This window comes from Labeo rohita, chromosome 25 (assembly GCF_022985175.1).
Source record: "Labeo rohita strain BAU-BD-2019 chromosome 25, IGBB_LRoh.1.0, whole genome shotgun sequence".
NCBI classification, from domain to species: Eukaryota; Metazoa; Chordata; class Actinopteri; order Cypriniformes; family Cyprinidae; genus Labeo; species Labeo rohita.
Genome location: NC_066893.1, coordinates 31034235 through 31060975, shown reverse-complemented (window position 1 = coordinate 31060975; position 26741 = coordinate 31034235). Strand labels below are relative to the sequence as shown.

General features: G+C 38.6%; 2 protein-coding genes across 5 annotated transcripts in view; one reads left to right on the top strand and one right to left on the bottom strand.

The window, feature by feature from the left end:
* Positions 1 to 9059: 9059 nt before the first annotated feature.
* Positions 9060 to 18807, bottom strand: pus7 (pseudouridine synthase 7). Of its 3 annotated transcripts, none has more exons than XM_051100278.1 (18): positions 18679 to 18807; positions 18489 to 18599; positions 18025 to 18339; positions 17866 to 17950; positions 17601 to 17714; positions 15532 to 15676; positions 15181 to 15198; positions 14660 to 14771; positions 14505 to 14582; positions 14291 to 14419; positions 13365 to 13490; positions 13219 to 13280; positions 11020 to 11180; positions 10803 to 10929; positions 10618 to 10719; positions 10327 to 10456; positions 10159 to 10250; positions 9060 to 9570 (listed from the first exon to the last, which is right to left on the bottom strand). In XM_051100278.1, the coding sequence occupies exons 1-18, from the start codon at positions 18711 to 18713 to the stop codon at positions 9434 to 9436; spliced, it is 2079 nt and encodes a 692-aa protein (XP_050956235.1). In that variant the 5' UTR covers positions 18714 to 18807; the 3' UTR covers positions 9060 to 9433. The 3 variants fall into 3 exon arrangements, with proteins under 3 accessions (XP_050956235.1, XP_050956236.1, XP_050956237.1); XM_051100279.1 differs by having other exon boundaries at positions 18025 to 18336; XM_051100280.1 differs by lacking the exon at positions 15181 to 15198.
* Positions 18808 to 21170: 2363 nt separating this feature from the next.
* srpk2 (SRSF protein kinase 2) overlaps positions 21171 to 26741 on the top strand; it is a 41671-nt gene continuing 36100 nt past the window's right edge. For both annotated transcript variants that reach the window (XM_051099602.1, XM_051099603.1), the window contains exons 1-2: positions 21171 to 21257; positions 21449 to 21515. In XM_051099602.1, the coding sequence (XP_050955559.1) occupies positions 21242 to 21257; positions 21449 to 21515 (83 nt within the window). In that variant the 5' untranslated portion in view covers positions 21171 to 21241. The remainder of the gene's footprint in view (positions 21258 to 21448; positions 21516 to 26741) is intronic.

Below are 26741 nucleotides of genomic sequence, written 5' to 3'. Positions count from 1 at the left end.
ACTTACCCAGCAGTCTCAAGCCCCAAAAAAACAACCAATATATATATAAAAAAACAACCACCCACCCACACACATATATATATATATATATATATTGGGGCCACACCTTTTTTTTTTTTTTGCTTCTGGTGCCCATGCATGTGTGACAAAGTTCATATCATGTATAATATTTTATAGGCTTAAATCACATGAAACATGAAATATATTGTCACATATGTGTACATATATTTATACATGCAACATGAATTTTATGCATTTGGAAAACATATTTTTAAAATATATTTCAATATATTCAACAATGTATGTGAATATATTGCACTTCTGTATGGGGAGCTCATTTGCATTTAAAGCAACCTCGACAGGAATGAGATGATTTTTGCAGAGCTGATTTTGACAAGGTAAAAGGGGTGTTGTTTTACACAATCATTGAGATTTTTTTTAATCAAAGTATATTATAGACTTTGCATTAAGAACCTGAAGAATCATATCAACTTGTGGAAAATGGGCATCCGATGACCCCTTTAAAGCTTGAAGTTGATCGCTGTTTACTGCCATAATATGGACGAGCATGTGGTTCAAAAGAGAAAAGAACAGAACAACACCACCAAGGTGAGTAAGAACTGAAAAAATGATAATTTTGGGGTGTATTATCCTTTACACACTGAACTCAGAGGCTGTATGTTTTTTGGTCACAGCTGTCTCAATGCAATTCTTTCTCCATCTCTTTCCCACAAATTTAACCCAATTTCAGTTTAATTAAATGATGTTCTGGTATGTTTGAGACCAGTAAATGATTTTTCTTTTAAGTTAACCCTTGCAAGTGTCTACACAAAGGATAATACATTCAGCCAGTCATATAATCTACATTCTTTATACTTCGCTTTAGGGTCCTGATCACCCTGTTAGGGTTTATTTTGTGAAGACATCATCTGAATGGATATTTATTACATGGGAAGTGGCCATGTAAGTAAATAACTGCTGTGTAGTAATTTAGTATATTCTTCTCTTTTTTAGGTTTTGAGTCCATATGGAGTGAATAATACACAGCTGTGCAGCCTAATCTGGACTGTAACCTACTGGCCAGTATGACATTGCTCACTGGACTTCTTACTGACAACTACTGGAATGGATGCAGCATCATGCACATATTTTTGAAAGCACAGATCACCTTTACAGAGAAAAAATGTGAAGTGCTCGGCTGGCCTGCTTCTGCCCACATGCAGTAATGTAGACCAATGATTTGAATTTGACTGAAATCTTCATCTCATGTGAGTTAATGTCATTTTATACATTCTTAAAATTACTGATTATTTCTTGCAAATACATTTTGTTATGTTAAAATCCTTTTAAATGAAAGGAGTCTCTTTAAGTAATGTTTTTAAAATTAAGATTGTCAGTGGGGTCTGTTATGTAGGGTGTACAGTAGAGAATACAGACATCTGCTTTTGCTCGTGTCAGATGTGTTTGAAAACAGGCTGTATGAGACTCTAAATGTAGCGTACATTTTTGTTTATTTATTTTATAAACATACTGTTAATTTCTGTAGAGATAAAACAGTTTTACAGTGGAACAAGTTACTTAATGCTCTTTTTATACATAAATTTGTGATTTTTACCTACTTTATCTCCAATATTTAAAAAAAAAAAATGTAAGAAAAAAATTAAATTGTAGTTAATTGTTTGTAATCATTTTATGTCACAGGTAAAACATGTTCTTACATATGTTATGGTTAATATTCTCTTTCAAATATGATATAAGTGCTTTAATAAAGTCTGTATCATAGAATAGTAACTTATTAATCTGTTTATTATTTGGTAAAAGTTCATTGCACATTTTTGTTATGTAACAGTACAACCTGTTATGTAAAACAGCCTACTTTAGTAAAACTGTGGTCAGTTTTAGTCATGGTTACTAGTTTTACTCTAGTACTATTACTGCAATACTGCTATAGTAGAACCATAGTATCAAAACCAAAACAACACGGTTACTACAGTCATGGTTTTCTACATTTTTACTATAGTAAAACCATGGTTAATTTTCATAAGGGGTGTCAGGGCTTTGGTGTCAAATAAATACATTTCGTATTTTTGTACGGTTAGATTATACTTGTTTGCGATCTCGTGGATTTGGCGTCAGATACATTTTATATTGATAAACATTAACTTCAGATACCAGTCAGCAATCGCAGCAAAGGCAGTTTCTGTCAAATAAAAACATTGGTAACCCTTTCTATGAAGCCCACATTTAAATGAATGTATAATGCATTATTAAAAAAAAACTTAGAATATGTTATCATCTTATGAATATTCATAAGAAGAGTTTTCATGTATTATAATATTTACTTATTTGTAGTTGTAGCTTGAGTATTATGATTTATAACACACAATGAACATGTTGCGTTTACTTAAATGTAAATGGATAATGGGGTGTGACGAGACCCTTATCTCACGAGATGAGACGAGACGAGATTTTTAAACTTTTCTTAAGAAGTCCTCAATGATGAAATATATAGGGAAAATAGTTTTTTATTCAACTGAGACAAATTGCAAAAAAAAAAAAAAAAAAATGTAGGTACATGTTGAACTTTATGAAATTAAACTTCCATTTTAATAAATTATATGCAGTAATAAACAACATTTAAACAAGAGCTTCACGACTCTGGATAAATTGAGAATCCTAGTTGTTTTTAATAAATTGTAGAATGAAGGACTCAGTGTCTGACATCATTAAGATATGTTTGACTATTGAAATCTCCCGCCACCAGATCTGGTCACATTCCTAATGGATTATATTTCTCAGTTATAATGTAGTCTCATATCTTGCCATCTTTCGTATGCTACTTTACTTTAAGCAATCAATGACCACTTATAAGTATAGTTATAATAATAATATTTTTATTCTCCAACAGCCATAAGATCAGATCAGATGAATGTGTAATATGACACATTCAACTATTATTAAACTATTATTAAACTATTATTATTATTATTAAACTATTTTTACTGTAATATCAGTTTGATTATTATGATGATAATAATAATAATCATGTTTTTCCGTGCGTGCTCGATCTTTTCCGTGGGGATCGGCGCCATAAGCACCCTTTCAAAACATCCCAGCTTTTCCGTCGTCTTTTCACACAAAACCAAACTACTCTGCGTGCCGTGCGCAGATGAGACTGTTACCTAACTTTATGCTGGACAGTATTTATTTATCATCAGTTGTTCAAATCGTGGTAATCGAATACGGTTTTAATGATAATTGAAATATGAAACGGTAATACTAACCGTGGGGAATTTTTATCACGATTTATCGTCAAACCGGTAATCGTTACATCCCTACTGCGCAGAAACATCAAAAACAAGAGCAGCAGGAAAACGGCGAGTGTGCAGCTTACCTGAAGCTAAGGTAGCACGGACGTGCCAGATGATGGAGGTTCCGACGATCACAGCGTCACGTTCCATCTCATGGAGAGGAGCGAAACGGTTCCAGGTGGGGATCTCAAAGACCGGAGGTAACGAAGGGGGAGAGGTCCTCGCGTTTAGGGCCCAGCTCTCATCTTCCGCTGCTGCTGCACCCAGGGTCTGTGGTGTCCCGGGGCCGGAGAGGAGGAGACCTGGGAAAATCGCAACCTGGGTGCACTGGCCCTGTGCAGAGAAACACATGGAGTAGAGGTGGTGGGAGTATTAGTATCACACTGTATACTTACCTCGGACTTGTGTGTGTCAGCCCGAAAGATTCTTAATGCTCTAAAGCCGGCTTACCATTTAATGCAAATGCAATAAGTTACTAAATTATTATTTCAATTTAGTTCATATCAGTTAGTTCATTTTCTGCCAGAAGGCGGCACTTTTGGAGCAGCAGAGCAGCGGTTTCCCCATTTATGACTGTACACAAACCACAGCTGCACTCATGAACACTACTTCATCAGATAAAATGAAACGGCCATCGCAACATTTCTGAAGACAGTCGGTTCCCTTCGTGATGCATTCATATAAAACACCTGTGCCAAGTTTTAATTTAAAAAGTGCAGTGGTCATGTTTATTCAACTGGGTCATCCACCACAAATAAATCAATGAATGGCAAACAGTGTATGAGAAATACCGGTAATCAGTGTTGGGAAGGCTACTTTGAAAATGTAATAGGTTACAGATTACAAGTTATTCTATTTAAAATATAATAAGTAGTGTCAAATACATTATTAATGTAACTTATTAAATTTGATTACTTTTTGATTACTTTTCTAAATTTCTAACTAAAAATCTTCAACTGTTAATCTTTTAAACCAGGCAGAGTTAACCTTACAGTGGCATACAACACTGATTAGTCTACTGTTCAAAATCCTTCATCACTTGAGTTAAGATTGTAATATACATCTTTATTTTGAGATAACAACTGGCTGGATGTACATTAACCCACTTATTACACAGCTGCTTGCCACAAAAGTAAATAATTCAACACAAAACACTGATCTAAGCTGAAATAAGTACTAGTACTTACAGTACTAGTTTGTTAGTTATCTTGTCCATTACAGTGTACAAAACAAAATAGCAGATAGACAAAATGCACAATAGAGTGAGTCCACGATCCCAGGATGACAAAATTAAGAAATTGTACACAAAATATTGAATTGAGATTTAATATTTTATTAGCTAACCAAATGCAAAGCTTCCACCAAGAAAAACTATCAAGCGTATAGTGCCGACTTAAGTTGCCCGGGTGAGTCTGTGTTATTCGCTTTTACCAGTTGTTATCAGGGAATAACACACCTTGGAATGTCATGACTGACCAATCAGAATCAAGCATTCCACAGAGTAATTAAATTACATAATTCTGTTAAATATAACTAGATACTCCTCAACACTGCTGGTGATGTATTTTGAAATATCAGAAATGTTTATTTACTATATAATTTACAGTTATATTGTGATATATATTGATACTGAATTATTGTCCAGACCTACCTTTACAACCAAAGAAGCTAGATCTTTAGTGCCAATCATGACTATCCTCTGGAAAGGCCAGTTTTAAGCAGCTACCAACAGTTATTGAGGTGCAGAGGATGGACTGTTGAGAACTGTTTCATCAGCTCCTTCAGGATTATCAGCCCAGCCTCTGCTGGGCCTTTTTGAAATCAGGTCAATGTGAAAAAGACTGTAGTGCCCAGGAACCTGAATGTTTCCACACACATTTACCATCGATGCCACTGAAGCTGTTGTTTTTAAAATTGTCTTTTGTAGTGTTGGCTACCCCAGTCACACATCAGTGTAAATAGCCTCTGCTAATAAGGCAGACTATTTGTAGTTAAAACAAATACTACTCTCTGATTTAAATAAACAAATGAACAGATACAGTGTTATTGAAAGTTGACAATCTTCCTTACCTTTGAGTTGAGATGAAGCTTTCCATCTGTCTTCAGAGACTGAGGAGACATGAGAGACTGACAGAAAGGTTCAAAATAGATGGAAGAGAGATAGGAGAGCCGCTCCTCTCCTGTCCACCCAACCTTCTTTCTCCTGTCCTGAATGTCCTACTCTCTTCTCTCCTCGTCATCCAGCCTCTCTCTTCTGTCTCTTCCACCAAGCAGGACGTCTCTGCAGAAGAGAATGATGAAGAGAAGCAAACACGGTCTGTTAAAAGACTTTACACATTTTGAAAGAGGAATAACAGAGAATTCGGGGTTGTTTCATTTCCAACATGTAATGCCCACTTTTCCACAATCCAAGCAACACCTAATGAATAAAAGCCAAGCTTTTTTTCCCCTCCATGTTCAAAAACTCATTTCATTCAGAAATATATCACAGCATGGGAGTAAACTCGTGGCATGGGAGATGCAACTGACATTAATTTCATACTAGCTCTAGATTTGAACCTGTAGTCATCATTTCTACAAATTGTACCCACAACCTTAAAAAATGTTTTACATTTCATCAGCTGAATAGTTGGCATGTGGTTAAATGGTACAATCTATTGAAATCTCTGTACTCCTTTAATTCACAGACTTTTCACTCTTGTCGGAAATGGAAAAGAAAAAAAAAACTTCCCTGATTAAAGTCTATTAATATAATTTGAATGGTTGTGTGAGAGAATTACCTGGTCATACACCTCTTATCTGAGCACAAAACACTGCTTCAAGATGCATAAACATATTGCTCATTATAAACTAATATAACTAATATAGTTAAGCTGATATAGATAAGGCATTGTGAATAGTAATGAAATAAATTACAAGCAATAGCAAATAAACACAGCAAAGACAAGTGAAATAGACATTTTTCCATGTGGGTCTTACAACATACCATTTAATTCAGCTACAAAATTGAATAATCAAACGTAAAAATCACACTGCATAGTCCACACTATAAACATTAATTAATCCTTGTTAAAGCTACAAAAGTTATTCGGTCAAGGGCAATGAGATTTTCTTTTTCTTGTGTTGTTTGATTAACATAAATGATATTGAAAATATACACAGATTAACAGACTGAGCTAGCAAGAATACTCACTCAGACCAGTATTTGACAATTGTGTGCGTATTTGTCCATTCAAGTGCAAGTAGCCATGAAAAAGAGCTCAATTCTGTATTTGCACTGTCAGAGACGCTGCTCTCCTGTGTGCACCCACAGAAACCCCAGAGTAACATTTCTACATTTTCTTGCACTTAAATGGTTTAAATGGCTTGACAGTCACCAATAGTAAGCTACTACTAAATATATTGTAAAAACTTTAATTTGCTGTAAAGTTGCTTTGCAACCATATGCATGGTGAAAAGCGCTATACAAATAAATTTGAATTGAATAGAATAGAATAAAGTCATGTGTTTGATTACTTTAATGATTATGCACACAAAGAATGACAAACAAATTAGTCTATTAATAATCACTGATGGGGCACAGTAACAGGGATGAACACATGAACAGAGATTATTTATACATATATGAAAAATACTTTTCTGGTTTATACACACACACACACACACACACACACAGGTGCATCTCAGGAAAAAAATAAAATATTGTGAAAAAGTTATTTTTCTTGTTTAAAACTTATTTCAAAAACTGAAACTGATATATTCCAGGTTTTTTACATGTAAAATGAAAAATTTCAAAAATTTTAATTTTGATGATTAGATCGTACAGCTAATGAAAGTCAAAAATCCAGTATCTCAAATATTAGAATATTTACTTTTGAGTTTCATTAAATGTCCATCTCTACTAGAGATGCGCGGATGAGCTCAAACGTCACCCGAATCCACCGCTTCAAATAAATTATCCACCCGCACCTACAGTTCTGTCTGATTTAGATAACCGCCGCCGATCGTCATTTACACTCATTCTAATTCTTAGTTTTGCATGATGAAATGATGAATGGATGGTTAATTTTTAACAGCAGATTCAACTGATCTGATCGCTGCACACTTATATAAGCTTGATCACTCGTGCTTTAGGCCAGATTCACGCTAAAAAGAATAACGTTAACTGACATCTGGACGTGACTCTCCGCAATCTCTGATCAAATCAATTGGGTGTTTGAACGTCTACTGGATCCTTGGACAAAAGTTTACAGGGGTTCACCCAGTTTAAGAAATTTCTGTTCATAAAAACCTAGATCTTTTCATTTTAAGGTATTGTTTTCGTTATAATGTACTGATTCAAATTAGTAATCAATAATAATTATTAATTTTACTACTAGGCGTGCCGCTCTTGTCAGGCAGCAAATCTGATGCTCGCGCAGACGGAGCGGGCGCGATCATCAAACATACTTCAAAGGAAGTCAGCGGCCCGGTCCTTACAGTCTTTACTGGGTGTTTTGAGCGAATATTCGCATTTAATCACATACGACTGAATTAGAAATGGCGGCCTGTCATGATTTTGGCTAATGCAGGACACTACTGAATGATGCGCATCAGAGGGCACTTAGAAGTGGGTACGCAAAGCCGACTGATGAAGAAATGGGTATACGCAGGTACTGCACTACACCACTAAATATTACCCTACTCTACAGCATTAACACAGGCATAATTCCCTTCAAACTTCATCTGGAATGTCACCTTTTCTGTCAACTTTCAAGCAGGCGAACACACAAACAGACACACACACAAAAATGAAATCATTTGCCTGATGAAAAAAAGTATTTAAAACAGGTTCATATTTTAGAAAATGTAGTTAATATTTGCGTCATTATTGATTTATCTCATCCACCCGTGAGCCACCCTCAAATAATCAGAATGCACTTTTTTATTACCCGACCCGCGGATGATCCGCAGCGCCCGCAGATACACTGCAACCGCCATACGCGCATCACTCATCCCTACAGAATAAATTCCAGGTATCTCTTGTTCTTTGAACCCACAATAATGGGGAAGACTGCTGACATGGTAGTGGTCCAGAAGACAATCATTGAAGTCACAGAAGGTCATTACTGACTGGGGTGGCTGTTTACACAGTGCTGCATCAAAGAATATGAAATGCAATGTTGACTGGAAGGAAGAAATTGGACAAGCAACAGGGATGAGAATACAGTCAAGTAAAGCCGATTCAGACACTTGGAAGAGCTTCACAAGGAGTGAAATGAAGCCGGAGTCAGTGCATCAAGAGTCACCACACTCAGACGTCTTCAGGAAAAGGGCTACCAAGCCACTTCTGAAACAGAAACAATGTCAGAAGCATCTTACCTGAGCTAAGGAGAGAATGAACTGGACTGTTGCTCAGTGGACCAAAGTCCTCATTTCAGATAAAAGTAAAAATTGCATTTCATGTTGAAATCATGGTCCCAGAGTCTGGAGGAAGACTGGAGTCCAAGCTGCATTTAAACTGTATTTTGGAAGTTCAAACTCGGGGCACCATATCAGTCCATTATATGGAGAAAAATGCTAAAATGTTTTCCTCAAAAAAACATTTCTTTATGACTGAAGAAAGAAAGACATGAACATCTTGGATGACAAGGGGGTGACTACATTATCTGTGAATTGTTGTTCTGGAAGTGGTGATCTCCTGTAAGAGTGTGAATCTGTTAGAGGAGACGTCCCACAGCTGTACTAAATCACTGATACATAAAGAAATCAGGCAGATTCATTTATTCAGATTAAAATATTTACACTAGCAAATTGAACATTCAGCAGGAATCAAACATAATACAATAATAAATCATCAAAGAGCAAAATTAATCTTACAAGATCCAGAATGTGTTCATTTACTGCTCAGTGTTCGGTTTATGCTAAAGCTCTGGAAACATGTGCTTTAGAACGGTCTTTATACTCCGGCAGAGCTTTAAAAAAACACTCATTAAAAAAACCAACACTAAAACCAAGTGAACTGAAAACTGTGCTGTAGCCTTTTCTTTGTGTCAAAATGACAAACATGACAGTCGAATCTTTATCGCCGTTTTAACGTGAGCAGAATAAAGCTGCTGGAAACTCCAGGGTGTTTGTGGCCGTCAGTTCAGCCAGCTGGTGTTGAGCTGAGTCTGATTCTTGATGCTGGTGTCCATCTTCAGCACTTCTCTGACGGCCATCGTGGCGTACGTGGAGGACGGCAGAGAAAACTCCATCTTCAGGGCCCGATACTTCCCTTCTGCACACAGACACACGTAGTGTACGTATAGCATTTGTTAGTATCTCTATACATCACATGGCTACTTGGTTTAAATTGGTTTAAATACTTCAGAGTCTAGAGATAGATCATTACTGCAACGACTCATGTTTCTGCCATGTTCCTAATTGATGGATCTCATAGTGTAGAACAGGGGTCACCAGAGTTTAGCTTCTGTCCCTGCAGAGTTTAGCTTCAACCCTAATCAAACACACCTGAACCAGCCAATCAAGGTCTTACTAGGTATACTCGAAACGCCCAGGCAGGTGTGTTGAGGAAAGTTGGAGGTAAACTCTGCAGGACACCGGCCCTCCAGGAACAAGTTTGGTGACCCCTGTTCTAGAATGACAACTTCAAGATTCATCGGGCACAAATTGTGCAAGAATAATTCAGGGAGTTTATGACAAAGTCGTGACCTTTAACCCCACTGATGGTCTTTCACTCTCCCAAAGCTACAGGCGATCCAACGAGAACGAGTGTGCGCCGTTGGCCAGGCAGTCAGTAAACCAATAGACGTCTAAGGAACGTCCCTATTCAGAGAGCTAAAGAGTAAATGTGTGTGTCCTGGACCTTTGAGGTAGACCGGAGCCGGAGCGTTTTCTAATTTCTCCACGTCTGTGTGAACGAGAGGCACTCGTGGATCGTCGTACTGGATCAGCTCCCTTTGGAAGAGAAACATCAGATGAAACCATCAGAACTGAATCTCGAGCCCAAAGCGAGTTAACGCAGCTCACTCACCAGCTGACGTCTCTGGGGCGAATGAGGATCCGTCTGTAAGCGCCGGCCAGAGAGTAATCCCGAACCTTGTGCCTCATGTTATCGATGTCCAGGTCGTCGGCGCTCATCATGTCTCTGTAGCCTCGACCCACTGCGGGACACGCACGAGTGAGGAATCAAACAGCACCGACAGAAAACACGTCTGACCGGGTTTTTAGACGGCATATGTATTTTTACAGGACAAAGCTAAAAATGTGATGAATTTGTTTTAAAATGAGCCTTCGTCATATATATTTTCCCAGAAGGCCTCACCGCTGTGAGTGGGATAAATGACGTCGAACCCCGGCAGCGGCATCACCACGTCGTGAATGGAGTGTTTCTCTGCCTCTTCGGCGGACAGAACGTGAGCAGAGGCTGAAAAACACAGGCGATTCTGTCAGCATCATCATCACCACCACCATCATCATCATCATCATCCTCATCTCACGCTCACTCACCTCCTCTGAGAACCAGATCTCCCTCCACGGCCCTGAGCCCGAAGGCCTCCATGCGTCTGCTGACCATAGAGTTCCACACGTAGCTCTGATAGCTGTGGATGTACATCAGCCTGTTGTTTCGAGGGATCTGAAGGAGGATGAAGACGGTTAGAGGGGCACGTGGGGTCATTTCATGATGTGTGTTTTTAGAGCACGTGTAAGCGTTCGCTTCTCTCACCAGGCCGAACGCTGTGATGATGTTGTTTTTGCCGTACTTGGACAGGCCTCGCAGCAGCTGGCCCTCCACGCAGCGTTTGACCGGCAGTTTCTTGAGCGCCGCCTCTGGGTCCTGAGATCGCGCCCACTCCTCTCTGCACTTCACCAGGTAGCCCTTCTCCGCTGGACGCACCGCAGGTAAAAAACACAAGCGTGAACGGGTGTCTAGCACTAGTACTGTGGCATTAGTAAAGGTGGCGACAGATCCGTCACACCAGGACTAAATCTGAAGTGGCTTTACTAAAAACCTGAGACGATATATCCAGTACTGTGTTGTTGCACTTTGACAGGGTTTCTGCAAGTTTTATGAGGGTAAATTTAAGACTTTATTTAGACTTTAAGACCAACTAAAGAAAATTTAAGGGAGAGAAAAAAATTGAAGGGAAAACAATACAGCAATGTGTTTCCTAAGTATAGTTTGAATTTTACTTTAGCTTTCAAATTAGCAGCAATTCAGCGGTAAAAGTGACGTGCGCATTTTACTTTCACTTTCAAATTAGTGGCAATTCGGCATCAAGCAGTTGTTTGTTTTTAATTTGTTTGAGTTTTCCCTCTTTTCTTCAGTTTTAAGTAGCGTGTAAACAGGGCCGCTGCTGGCCAAATGGGTGCTCTAAGTATAATTGTATTGTTGTGCCCCCTCCCTCATTATGGAAGTATTAAAATAAATAAACGCCTATTATACAGGGTCGAAAACGAACTTTAATAAAATTTAAAAGTAAATTGTAAATGGACAGTTACCTATGACTGTGGTTTTATTAGGCCTAATACAGTTGTCCAATTGATTTTATTGACTCAAGCATCCAGAAAACACATCAAAGACAATTAAGCAGTTTTACTACGATAAAACCATGGTTAATTTTGGCAAGGGTTGTGATGTCCACGTTTTTATTGAAAAAAAAAATTATAGAGGCTGTAGCATTTCTATCACAAGATTAAGTGGATATTTGAATAAAAGAGTCACTATTAAACTATTAAAGGATTTGTTCGTCCTTTAAGTGTAACAACAATATTAGGCTTTTGCCGCCCTTTGCAGTCATTTGTAATATGTAATGTATATAAACTGTTTATTTCGTATTAGCCCACATTGTGTATTTTAACTATGTTATTTAATGAAACCAAATGATTATTTTTAATTAACTGATCATTATTGCCTCATTGTTTTTATATCGGTTAAAGCATTTTAAGCCATGGAAACTAGTAAGGCAGGTGCGTTAGTGGTGGTAAAATTATTACCGACATTAAAAACACATTATTAACGTCAACAGCCAAAAAGTTTCTCAGGATTATGAATACTCCTGCAAGTGATACACGGGCATCATCTTAGCTTTTTTTTTTGTTTGTTCATTTCTCGGCACCAGACCGCTTATTATGACTGCAGTCAGCAACAAACATTAGGCTACTCGAGGTGAGTGCGGGCGCGAATGCGGGAATGGAGCGTTATGTGTGCTTAACCTACTGCATGTGTATATGTGTATGTAAATATTACTATAGAACGAAAGTTTTTTTTTTTTTTTTTTTTTTGAGCAACTGGGGTGGTGACCCCCTGGGAGCCCTACACAGATCACATACTCTGCACCAGTACTGATTATAAAAGCATCCTGCGCATTTTACTTTCACTTCTAAATCAGCTTTAAACTTTTAAATTGTATTGTGTGTTCTCTAACTAAACGAAATGATTTTTAATACTATAAAAAAATCAAAAGGACAAGTTCTTCTTCTGGTGACTGACAGATGAAGCGGCACATCACCGCCAACTATCGCATTTTGTTTAATGAATATTGAGCGACTTAAACTATGTAACACAGAAATTATGCTTTCGCTTCACTTTAAAATGAAACACAAGAGGAAACAATCCCTCAGAAAATTAATGCCATGATCATATGAATTTGAGACTTGCTTCTCTGATTTAAGACCTTTTCAAGGCCTTATTTCACAGAAAAGTGATTTAAGACTTTTTTTAAAGACCCACGGAAACCCTGGATATACTGTTACAGTTTTCATTTGTCAAACACAACTATGAAAAAAGCATTTTATTAGAACTTCGGGCGTCCCGAGTTTGAATACACTCGACTTATTTGTGTCAGTTGGGCAGTATTTTACTCAAATGGAAGATATTAATCACATTTTACTGAAACGGAAAAGGCAATTGAGAGAATCTGACCTCCAGGACGAGGTTTCAGGATGAGATCCACCACTTCCTTCCAGTTGTTCTGCAGTATAGCCCTATGAATAAGAGCCAACAGCAAACCATCAATTCCACTTATTTGAGCAACAGAAACACAGGTGTGTGTGTGTGTGTGTGCTCACCTGCCGACCCGGTGCGTGGGCACGGCTGTGGTGCCGAAGCGCTGCATGCCGTAATAGTTAATGAAGCCGGTTTCCCTGAGTGAAGTCATGGCTTGCTCCACCTGCTCCAGAGAGCCGGAGATATTCCTGTGGGGACAGTCACTTCAGACACCAAACTATACTAATTCTTATTTAGGCATGCAGTCTAGTTTTTCTTGCTATTCATGCTTAAGAAACCCGGACGTCCCAGTGGTGACCCGTCTGATTGAACACCGCACGGCCACACTGGTCGTGCTGATCTACCTGCAGCAATAACCAGATCTGAACAGAATGAATGAAATGAACCATCATTTTAGATCAGGGCTGAGTCATTGAATGGACTGAATCATTTAATTTGCAGAATGATTCAAGAACACATGCTGAAGTCCCGATTTGAATCAAATGAATTTGAAACAGTGAATCATGTTGTGAATGTGATGCAATGGTTTTTAAAATCATTACAAGCGATATTGAAATTTAAAATGAACCGCTCTTCTAATTTGATTCGCTAGTGAATCACTTGAAATGAAATTAAAAGAAGTCATGAGTTTGAATCAATCGAAGCGGCTCCAGCTTAAATGACTCAATTGATTGGGTTCATCTGTTCCTCTTTTTGCGTCTTCAGTCATGTTTACACGACACATCAGTGCTACTACTGGTTTAGCTCGATAGTTTTTTTTTTTTTTTTTATTGCATAAGATGATATGTGCTTATTAAAAAAAATTAAACACTTTTAATAATTCTAGCACTTATCAAGTACCTCTTCAGAAATAATGCTATTTTCAAGGGTTTTCCAGGCCTAAAATGTCAAAAACTCAAATTCAAGTACTTCAAGCATCTTAAGCACCACGTACGATCCCTGGAATAAGGCGTCAAACAGCAGCTCACATGGAGCGTCAGTGTCTCACCTGAGAACCACCGTGAAGTGGTTTCCCTGCAGTTCTCCGAGTTTTAACGGATGTTTCTTATAGCTGAAGTTTCCCAGCTTCAGGTTCATGAGGCATTTGTTGAGGTGAGACAGTCTTTCAGCGCTGATCCTGTCGAGAGACATTCACATTCACATTCAGAGAAATACGGGTGAGGACAGCAGACATCTGAACACCTGCGCTCCTCTTCACTCACTTCAGCACGGCGATCTCCTGCACCGTGATGGCCCTCTTGTCTTTGGTGCCCATGTAGGAGAACATGTTGGGTCTGACCCTACAGAAACACAAGAGGATCTGAGTGGGACGTTCGGTAACGGCGACGGCGTCTCTCAGACGGAGCGTTTGACAGACCTGAGGAACTTGGACAGGATGTTGATGGCGTCCATGGTGTCCTTGTTCTCCTTATAGAGCACGAAATGGCAGAAACTTCCACGGTTCTTTGGCCACGAATGCTTTCGAGGGGCTTCGGTGGGACACGTGAGGGAAGAGACGAAAAACACAGTATGAATTTAAAGCTTTTCAATTAGCACAGCGTCTCTGTCTGGTCATCGGTTTAATTCAACCACTGTTTCCTGACTTTTTTTATTTTTTCCCCTGATGTTTTGATTGTTCCTGCACGCCTCAAGGGGCAGACAGAATAATATTTCTAGAACAATCACCAAACATAAACACTCTTTCGTCAATCATCTCAGCATTTATCTGCCGTGATTTGGTCCTACAGATTCATAAATGCATGTTAAAACTGTAACTGTAATAAAAGATGGTTCGTCAGCATTTTAACAAATTTGCTTTTAGACTGAAACTCCACAACTCCAACAGAAGACGGATTCCCTGACGTGCCCGTCCCGGGACTGACGTGGGACAAATCTTACCTGCCGAGGGCCGGACCTCTGTCCAGAGAGCGAAAGGAGCGTTAGGAGAACAAGAGAGCGTTACTCAGGACAGTGACGAGACACACGACCGAACGGATCTCATCAAGATCCTCATTCTTGATCAGAGAAATGCAAAAGCATCCCGATTGTCTGCTGACATGCACAGGCGTCACATTCGCTCATGCACATCTGTCTGCTCATGCAAGCGAGGTGAGGATCATGCAGAGCGCCATCTAGTGATCAAGCACCTTCACTATTCATCAGAACCAGACTCAAACTAAAAGCTCATCTTAGATACAGTCTTTCAGGCGTTCGGACAGACGGGTGCGGCGCCCTTTACCACAGCAGTACCTGCCAGCGCTTTCTTCCCGGCGGCATGATACGCCACGATGAACTTCTTCCCTTGTCTGTCCTCGGTCTTGGTCTCCAGGCCGGGATACAGAGTCTTCACGGCTTTGTGCAGAAGAGTGCGTTTCTCCTTCGAATCCTCCTGCACCTGAAAGATTCAGTATTGGTCAGAGGTTTCCAACAATGCTCTCAACTAAACACACCACCGACCCACTGGAAAACATAAAAATGACATGATTTGAGTCTGTTCCTCACTTCAGAACAGCTAGAGTACAGTCGCACGGGCTGCGTCATCATCGTATGATCAAGGGCACATGCCGTCTTTGATAAAGACAAGAGCCGCAGCTGAAGTCAGCGCCGTTTCAGCGCTCTTATAAAAACTCAAGCATTTTCTTCACAAACACAAATTCAGCTTTTCAAGATGCTAAAAGGACCAAAGTGAAACGAAGCGTTTAGTCCTTGTCCTGATCGAACGGCGCATCGACTACATTAAGAATATGATGCTCTGATTACGATATCGGTACGTGATTCAGGGCTCCTACACATTTTCCATTTCAATATACTTTTCCAGACTTAAATTTCCAAAGTAGATTTTCAGACCATACTTAACATAAACAGCTTTAAATTTGATATACAGTAGAGGCATTTATCAATGTTTTTTTTTTAAATAAATTCTCAAAGTGACAATATACAAAGCCCCTAAAATAACAAATAATAAAAATAAATAATAAATCCTTGTGCATTTGAGAAACTATTTACATGCGCATGGGAATTTTTTGCATGCTTACGCATTACAGTTTCTAGCTTTATTTAACCTTTTCTAGTTTTATATATTTCCTTTGTGCATCATTGCCATCTTACTCTGAAAAAAAACAAGAAAATGGATGCACATGAATTAATAAAGAGGTATTTGCTCAAATTTTGGTTTTTCTCACAGTATCAAGGCCTAATGTCCAATTTAACAAATCTTCTGTGGTGGCGGAAAAACAATGACACAAAATTTACCATTTAGTTCAAGGGTCTATAAAAAAAGACTTAACGGTTTAATGGTTTCTTGTGCACACATAAAAGTCTGTATATATTTTTAATTTTTGCAAAGGTCTTTGAGGTCATGTAAAGTGGTGCTAATAATATAGTGAGAAGAAACAAAATGCTTATAATCTGCATTTTGCATAATGAAAAAGAGCACCGTGAATTCACTCAGTCGTATTTGACAATCACTAAACAGCTGCCATGAAACCTTGCTTCTTCTATGATAAATGTATTTTTATTAAATTCTTAATTTTCTATTATAAAAACACTAAATAGGGGCAAAAGTCTGGAAACGCAAATATTTTTCCAGACTCTGCTTTCCTTCAGATCTGGAACCCGGGTGATTACAATAACAGGACTTCTGGAGGTTTTATGGAAGTGAATTTAAGACGTTTTATGACCTTTTTAAGACCAAGTGAAGACAATTTAAGGAGCACATCTGATTGAAACACTATACATTAATATTATCTTGTAATGTAAAAGTCTTGTATTACCTGCACTTTAAAGTTTAAAAACACAATTTCTAATCAATCTCCATTACTTTTTCTTTCATTTTACATAAAAACAGCTGAAGTCTTGAGCATCTTTGCACATAAATACTAGAATACGGAAATGACTTTTACTGTATCTTCTGATTACACCGCTACAAAGTCTGTTCTTCCTCAGTATTTTTGTCATGTTTTCCAGTACAAATGTCTAAAGATTCTTAAATCTAGATACATTCAAAAAAAAAAAAAATCAAGGACAAATGTCAATGGGCTCATGTTTTAGTAAATTTACTTGAGTAAATGCATCTTGATGTAATGACGTTCAGATATTTGCACTGGAAAACAAGATAAAAATACAGAGGAAGATATTCTTTATTTCAGTTTATGCAATGTTTTATTAAATTGACGAGTTTAAGACTTTGCTCTCTTTTACTCTGCTCTCGTGTAAGACTTTAAGACGTGCAGAAACCCTGAATAAGAGGCCATTTATTCTGCTCCAATGAAGAACAGCATCTGAAACACAGAGGAGACGCGTAACGTAAGGAAGGTCACCTCGATGGCCACGCTTCCCTCTTTGTTCTTGAAGAGCTGCAGTTCATCCAGCTGCTGCTTCTGCTCTTCTGTCAGAACCTGAACCTCGGCTGCGCTGCAGTCCGGAGAGTTTTCCTGCGGCACACGGACAAACGCTCTCTTACACGGTGAAGCAGGGCTGTCCGTTTGAAAAAATGCAACCGAACACTGAACTGATTCCGTTAATAATAAAATTGGTGAATGATCTTCATTCAAACAGACACGTGCGAGTAATGCAGCCTCTCACCTCCACATCAGCGGGAACAGACAGATCATCCAGACGAACGGTCTTGCCCTCTTTACTGATCTCATGGACCACAAAGTCTGAGTACCTGAATAAAAAAGGATGCACGTCACTGACACACACACACACACACACACACCACACACCAGCAGAAACACACACCTCTCCTTCAGGATGCCGGAGAAGCCTTTATGCTCGCTGATGAACTTGAGAATGCCCACGTCTGCCTCACTGAGGCCGTGCTTCATCATGTCAGCGAAGCTCTCCTCCTCCTCCTCCTCCTCACACAGCTCCTCTTCCTCGTCCAGCTGCTCTCCTTCATCTTTTCCTCCTCGGCTCTGTTCTTCCTCCTCCTCCTCCTCGACTCTGAGCCTCTTGGCGGTGTGATCCGGATCCTCGTCGGGGAAAGAGCGTTTCTCCCCGGTCAGAACCGACGCCGGATTCGCCCCAGTCTCCTCCATCATCGGGCCCGAGCTGCTGTCAGGACAGGAAGTGAGAAACAGGACTGAAGCTGTTTACATTCACACAACATGATTATTCTGGTTTATCATAGTGTGCACACTGTATCTGTACGTTCACAACTTAAAATCTAATTCTAACAGGATTTACAATATACATTTACTCACATCTCAGTCGACAGCTGCAGAAACTGTGCTGTAAAAGCGGCTCTTCGAAAGCTGATTCTCGGGCAGTGAAAAATGCGCTTACACACGGAATGAGAATAAAACAGCACAGATCTGAAACACACACACAGAGAACAGATCACAACATGAACAAATCTATTCAAAAGCGCAAAACATGATGTACTGATCTTACTGCGCGCACACGAGACGAACCGCTCCGCAAAACATCCACACACGTGTTTCATCTGACTCTCACATACCCCGGAAACGAACCTCCACAGAGACCCGCCCCCTGACGAATGTCATTGGCTTACACCGCTGTCGATCATAGCACGACAATTCAGATTGCGCAATCAGGTGTAGCATTACCAACTAACCCATGTAGTAATATATATTTGTGACCCTGGACCACAAAACCAGCCATAAGGGTCATTTTTTCAAAATTGAGATTTATACATCATATGAAAGCTGAATAAATGATCTTTCCATCGATGTGTGGTTTGTTAGGATAGGACAAGATTTGGCTGAGACACAACTATTTGAAAATCTGGAATCTGAGGTGCAGAAAAATCTAAATATTGAGAAAATCACCTTTAAAGTTCTTCAAATAATGTTCTTAACAATGTATATTACTAATCAAAAATTACATTTTCATACATTTACAGTAGGAATTTTACAAAATATCTTAATGGAACATGATATTTACTTAATTTCCTATTGATTTTTGCCATAAAAGAAAAATCTATAATTTTGACCCATACAATGAATTTTTGTCTATTGCTACAAATAAACCCCAGCGACCTAAGACTGGTTTTGTGCTCCAGGGTCACATATACTGTATATATACAGTACTGTGCAAAAGTTTTAGGCCACTAGTATTTTCACCAGCTAAAAAATGGTTTACAGTCAGTTATTTCTATCTTTTGCTGTAGTGTGTCAGTAAAAAACATCAGTTTACATTTCCAAACATTCTGTTTGCCATTAATTGTAATAATCTAGTGAGATTTTTGTTTACACAGGCAGTCTGACAACAGCCAGTGATCTCACCATCATCCAGTCTGTCTCTGGAATGACATGAAGAAACAGAAAAACTGAGACAGACTAAATCCAGAAGAACTGTGGCAACATCTCCAAGATGTTTCAAGTAACCTACCTGCAAAGCTACCTGAAAAACTCTGCACAAGTGCACACAGGGCAAAAGCTGCTGTAAAAGCAAAGGATGGTCACATCAAATGCTGATTTATTTTAGTTAATAGAAGTTCATTGATAAAGAAAATCTATTTATGACATTGTTTGTGACAGCATCCTCATGTTATGTGCCTAACTGCCTAAAAATGTTAACAGTACTGTAGCTTTGTAGGTGTAGGTCTCTTAACATCTTGGAGATGTTGCCACAGTTCTTCTGGATTTAGTCTGTCTCCGTTTTTTCTGTTTCTTGAGACAGACTGGATTGAATGATGGAGAGATCAGGTCTCTGTTTGCACAAGGAGTCTGACAACAGCCTGTGCTCCACACAAAAATCTCACTGGATTATTATAATTAATGGCAAAATGAATGTTTAGAAATGTAAACTGATATTTCCTACTGACACACTACAGCAAAAGACTGACTTTAACTGACTTTAAACCATTTTTTAGCTGATGAAAATACTAGTGGCCTAAGACTTTTGCACAGTACTGTATATTAGCATTAAAAACAGCATCTACAATAATACGAGCAATGATTCTAAAAAATACTAAATGTTGATTTCTTTATAAAGTATACTACTTTATTACTTATGTAATACGTTTAAAAATGAATACACACTCTATTGCAGTTGATTTAAAATTTACACTCAGCTGTGCTCATCTAAATAGAGCGCATTTAGGCCACGCCCACCGGGGGGGGGGGGGCAGTAATCCTCGCCGGAAGCTGCCTCCTTGTCATTTCTAACAAAAAACAAAACAATGTCTAAAAGCTGCTATGTGACAAGGTGTACAGTAAACAAGCGAAAAACTCAGAGCTACGTTTTTATTCGCCGTCGACCCATTTCATGTTGGACATTCAGTTACATTATTTCTCCAACAAAAGTAAAGTAAGGAAAAGGAGAACTGACACAGAACAATACAATTTAGTTTGTCAGTATGTCTCCTCCTGTCAGGTTCACACAGGGTGGTGAAATAATCTTTTGACACGGTTAAAAGTAATGATTAAGTTCACCTCTAGAGGGCGCAGTTCTCAGAGTAATGACACATTACGCTCTTATTTTATTTTAAACGCTCGTTTTTTGGGGTGGACAGCTTATAAAAACGCATTTTTTATCTTGTTTACTGTACAGCTTGTCACATAGCAGCTTTTAGACATTTTTCTGTTTTTTGTTGTGTCAGAAATGACAAAGAGGCAGCTTCCCGCAATACAAAGTCAGTGGAGAGCGCTGGATTGTTTTCCACCCGGTGGGCGTGGTTTTCAGATCATGACGCGTGTCGTAAATATTAATTAGATTATCTGACGTTGCTTGGTAACCTTCCTCAAGCGTCCCTGGGCGTTATCTCATGAATATTCATCGTCCAGCTCTTCGCGGGAGTAAAATCCCTTTTCGATAACGCCCACTCACCGACGTCTCGTGCTTTCATCCAATCAGAGAACCCCTCGATGATGCGTCATTAATAAAAAATGAGCGCGACTGCCCGTGCGCGGCCACGTAGATGCCTGAACGCGCGTCGGCGGAGGTAACGCGCAGGAAAGAGGAGAGAGATCCCGACTGGAGGAACAACATCATGAGCTCTAGAAAGGGTGAGAGACACCAGTCCCTATTTAGTGTACACTACATAGTCATGAGCGCTGATTTCACTCGTATGTAGCTGAGCGAGCTTGTGTTTGTGTGAGCGATGCTTCTGTCACTGATGATGCGTGTCTTCTGTTCGGCTCGGTTCGGTTCTGTTCGGCGGGATTCGATCCGTGTGTCTCCCGGTTCTGCGCTCCAGTGTTGGCCATTCAAGCGCGGAAGAGAAGGCCGAAAGGAAAGAAAGATAAGACGGGTCATCATCGCAGGTAAGGAGGGCGGTGTGTGTTTGTGTGTGTGTGTGTGTGTGTGCGCGCGTGTGTGTTTGTTTGTGTGTGTATGTGTGCGTGCGCGCGACCCCTCGCGCTCAGCTCGTGAAGCAGGTCAGTTACTAATGGCAACGTAACAGTGTTGACAGTTGATCACCAGGAGACACGCGCTAATGAAACCTTCAACATTTTCACAAATATCACCACCATTACATTACATTAGCAGCGGAGTGTGTGTGTGTGTGTGTGTGTGTGTGTGTGTACTGGTATTCACTATGTCAAGGCCCCAAGTCAATACTTCAACCCCCCATCCCTCCAGCCACCCTCACCTTTTCTATTAAAGGGTTCCTCCACCCCAAAATTAAAGTTTTGTCATTAATCACTTACTCTCATGTTGTTCCAGACCCATAAAGCTTTGTTTATCTTTGCAACACAATTTGGGATATTTTGAATGAAAACCGGCAGGCTCGTGACTGTCCCATTGACTGCCAAGTAATTAACACTGTCAAGGCCCAGAAAAGTACGAAAGACATCATCAAAATAGTCCGTCTGCCGTCAGCGGTTCAATCTGAATTTTATGTGACGAGAACACTTTTTGTGCGCGAAGAAAAGAAAATATGACACTTTCTGCAAGCGCGTTCATAAGTTCACGAGCAGACCATGACGCACGAAACATACAGACGAAACACGCCTCAGATCACGCACGACGCATGCGATCTGACCTGCTAAAGGAAATATCGATACAGGCGACTCTGTGTAATGGACATATACTTAAAATAACTGTGTAAGTAGTAAAACAATATAAATGCAAAAAAAGCGTTTTAGGTGAAGGAATGTTTTGAGTTTCCCCCTTTCTTGCCCCACAGTGGTTTGGTCCACTGCCTGCTTTCCCCCTTCACAGACACACAACAGACGCGCTCAGTCTGATGGGAGTTTTGTTAGTAGTTCGTTAGTAGTTATGTGTCAGTATCTCAAGCCGTCAAGGCTATTTTACTCACTTTAGACATCGGGTGAAGTGATTCTTTCTTTTGAATACAGATGATGCTGGATTCTTAATAAATTAGTGAAAAAATGATGATATCCGATGTATTTTTCTATGAGCGTTTATGAGGTTTCCAAGCGTAGCTTGTTTAATATCGTATCTTGTCACCCACTACAACTAACGAGGTGATGAGCCTGTGTGTGAACTGATATTAGACTAATCGTGATGTGTTGGGTTTTGATCAATATAATGTTAAGTGGCAGATCAATGGACTTGCCATTCAATTCAGTAATTATAATGTGACCGCGTGGTGAACTCATATTTAAACACGCTTTCCGTGCTGTGTACACATATGTGTCCTTACAAGATTTTGTCTGTATTATTTGTGTCCCCTTCAAAAATTACTCTTGAGAAATTTTACGTTTATTGTCCCCTCTACTGTTAGATGAAATGCACGCCCTCGGTTTCGGGTCTGACGCGTTTACATGTGTATGAATGGAAGTCAGTGGGACAAAAAGTGCAGTGTGACCACACCTTAACACAGAGATCAGTGTACAGACAGAGCTGATCCGAGGTGTTTCGTCTGTACGCATGTGTCGTGGTCTGCTCGTGAATAGTGTCGGTACTTAAAAAGTACAGCGATACCCTTCTTTTAAAAACAGTACGATTCCACATTTTACTAGTACCAGTACATTAAGAATGCATTTTAATAAGAGCCGTATTTCTACGTGTCTGTGTTTGTGAATGGCGCGGACGCGCAGTTTTGTTTACTACACACATACACGTGACGCTCGTGCTGTTTTCAGCCTCTGTCGCCTCAATATACGAGAACATGAACTCATGAACATCATCTAGAACTGATCTGAGAGACACTTCATCAGCATTTCACTGTTTCTTTTGTAGAAAACTGTCGTCATATAATGAAGATCCTAAAGGTCTTCACAGCAACCCGTCAAAATAAAAGCTTGGTTTAACTTGACAGTCAGAAATATATTAATATATTACTTAATGTAAAGATAGTACTACTAATAAAATATGATTAAAACAGTGTTTAAGGAATATTTACCAGAAAAAATATTTACCAGAATTTATTTACCAGAAAATTGTAAATACACAACACAGTATTTCTGAAAAACATATAATAAACTAATATATAGCATACAACAAATTAATTCTTTAATTATCCTTTATAAATTCATTGGACATGCTTTTGATTGTTAAATGTAATGAAAGGATTAAAATAGAATAAAGAAAATAATGGAAAACAGATTCACAAACAAAACTGAATTTGAGAAAAATAATAAAATGTATTTCATAGGGCCTTAAAAACATGTGATTTCTGATAGACTTTTAAGAAATTGCTGTTAAATTCTGCAGGTTTCATGATTTCAATTAATGAGACATTCTTGTTATTAAATATTTTTAACAAAACAGGAACGAAAAAGAGAAGTCCACAAACGAGACGTCCTTTTACACCAAAAGTGAAGTGAATTCACCTCAGGCTGAAAGAAAAGTACATTTATGCAGGAGAATATCACTCTTCAGATATAAATAAATGAAGCAAAAATGTTAGTTTATCTGAAGTAATTTTTGCTTATTAGTGTGGTTGAATTGCATCAGTGAAGGTCAGCAGCAAAGACACTGGTTAATAAAATAGGATTAAATGCATAAAGGATATTTGTTTTATTTAAAATATTTAATTATTGCAGGTTTGCATCATATTCTGAGTTTGTATTTCACTGTTTTTATTCATTTTGATGAACACTGAATCTGTTTTTTTGTGAGTGAGATGAATTAATGCATGTTCACATTTAGCCTAGAATACAGTAACGTCATGTTTACTCCCGATTTCCCCACAGGAGACTTGTCAATCAATACAAATGGGGAAAAAAGTAAATGGCATTACTTATTTGAAAAAGTATTTATATGTATATATTATATACAGATATTATATAAAATATTATATACAGATATTTTCTTAGAAATTCAAAAGTAATGCGTTACTTTACTAGTTACTTGAAAAAAGTAATATTATGACATAACTCGCGTTGTAATGCGTTTCCCCCAACACTGGGCGTGAGCCTCCTGGTTTTCATCCAAAATATCTCTAATATAATTGTGTTTCAAAGATGAAGTAAGCTTTTACGGGTTTAGAACGACGTGGGGGTAAGTGATTAATGACAAAATGTTCATTGGGGGATGGAGTAACCCTTTAAAAAGGACTTTGTTATTACCTTTTAATTCCATGTGATTATTTTTAAACTAAACAAATTCAGTTCGGACTTGAACATTCTAGGGCTTTTCACACTAGGTCGTCCTAAACCCGGATAAACGGAATCCTGACTTTTCTGGAATCTCGTTTCGCACCGCTCACACTGTACCTGCGGTTAACCACCGTATTCGTTAACAGATGTTTCACGCTGTACATTCCTAAACCCCGGGTTAACGTTCTTATTTGCGTATCTGCGGTGTCACTGTCACTGATTGGACGAACAGCAGGCAACCTGTGCACACGGCTGTTCCTGCGCTTAACAAAAAATATCAGATGATTCTGAGCCTCAGCTGATGTGTCAGTCAGTTCCTTAAATACTCTGTGAGAATAATGCTGTCTCCTCATCACTCCAGTTCACACGCTTTTAAATAGCAACTTTAACAAATAAGCACAAGTCATACCAAACAAGACCACAGCGAGACTCCAAAGGACTGCAAACTATACGGATCCATTCAGAATCACTAAACACATCGAAATGAAAACTGTGTGAATACACTGAGCTGTTCCAAGAAAAACTATGTTTTAGACACAGTGCACACACACAGACACACGTGCACCTAATGTAGTACGACGACTCACTATTATCATCTTTACTTTGATTACAGTCTGGCTTGATTTATCCAGTCAAGAGCTGTTTGCATATCATATGTTCGTTTTTTCAGCCGTTGTTCAGGTATTTCACACCGCGTGACGAGAAGCTCAGAAACACAGAATATCACAGAATACATACGATAGAGGTGGCGCTGTCATTTTTCCATTTTTATTTTTAATTTGTTTAAAATGAAGCCTAAAATTAGTGAATTGAATATAAATATAATTAGGGGTGCACAATATTATCGCACCGATATTGGAACCGACCGATAATGTCTTTAAATGTAAATGTCAGCATCAGCCCGATATGAAAAATGGTGTCAATATGTGTCAGGGTGTGCGAGCGATTAGATCACATCAGCTGTGTGGCTCCTTCTTGAAGCAAAGTTTTGCCTGAATGAGGATTAGATTCACTGTTTTGCAGGAATGGTGTCTAATGCCCGTTCGGTGAAGAATTTTGATTCTGTAGGGGGCGCTGTTGGCCTGCTTCTAATAAAATGAAAGTAAAATAAACAAATAACATTTGGAATGTGTTTCTAATTAAATAAAACAGTAATTAATGATATAAAATCATGTGTATGTTTTGATTTAAAGGTCAGAATCTATAGCTTTCATGAATTAAAAAAATCACAAACATGACACTTGTAAATGAAATTTTACTGATTTATTCATTAATGTGTAAAATGTTACATTTTTTGTAAACACATGATGAGCTCTAAAAGATTTTCAGAATTTTTACTACTCTCGCTTTAGACCATCTACAAATGTTAAATCTTATAATAAAATTTTAAGGTTACTACTGCATTTTTCTGAAAAAAAACACAAAAAAAAAACAATAAAAAAAATGCACCGATTGATATATAGTTCATTCATAGTTATTTTCAAAGCTTCAGTGTACTCTCATTATAAAAGAAGTTCATTACTATTCATTTAATTCAACCCAAATAAGGTTTTGGTAAAAACTAACCAAAGCTAAAAATAATTCGCTTCTGCACAGGAGAGAATTGGTGTTGTTTCCAAACAAAATGAGTTGAAAAATATCGGCGTATCGGATATCGTCAAAATCCAATGTGGTGCATCCCTAAATATAATCTTAACTTATCTCGTGCCTCTGAGTGAAAACCACTGCACTACATCATTTTTTTATTGGTCTCCATCAAGAAACAAGCTTATAAATCACATAGAATGAAGTGATTTGAGATGTAAAAATGCCTGTAGTTTGGTGTGAGGGGTAGGGTCAGGTGTAAGAGGATAGAAAATGTGTTACGGTTGTGTGTCTTTAGGTGTTTGACCAGTTGTTGAAACGTGGGTTTGTTCAAATAGGTGTGTTTTGTTACAGATGCATTGTTTTGCTGAGAGAATGTCGCAGATTAGAACTTGA

Bases quoted from the DNA above. Each gene is read 5' to 3' on its own strand.
- pus7 (XM_051100278.1), bottom strand. From the start codon at position 18,713: ATGTTTTGCGGAGCGGTTCGTCTCGTGTGCGCGCA. The intron at 13,491-14,290 runs GTGAGACACTGA...CTGTCCCCACAG, and splicing joins CACTTCACGGTGGTTCTCAG to GAATATCTCCGGCTCTCTGG. The intron at 10,720-10,802 runs GTGAGTGAGCGT...TGTGTTTTTCAG, and splicing joins AGATCTGGTTCTCAGAGGAG to CCTCTGCTCACGTTCTGTCC.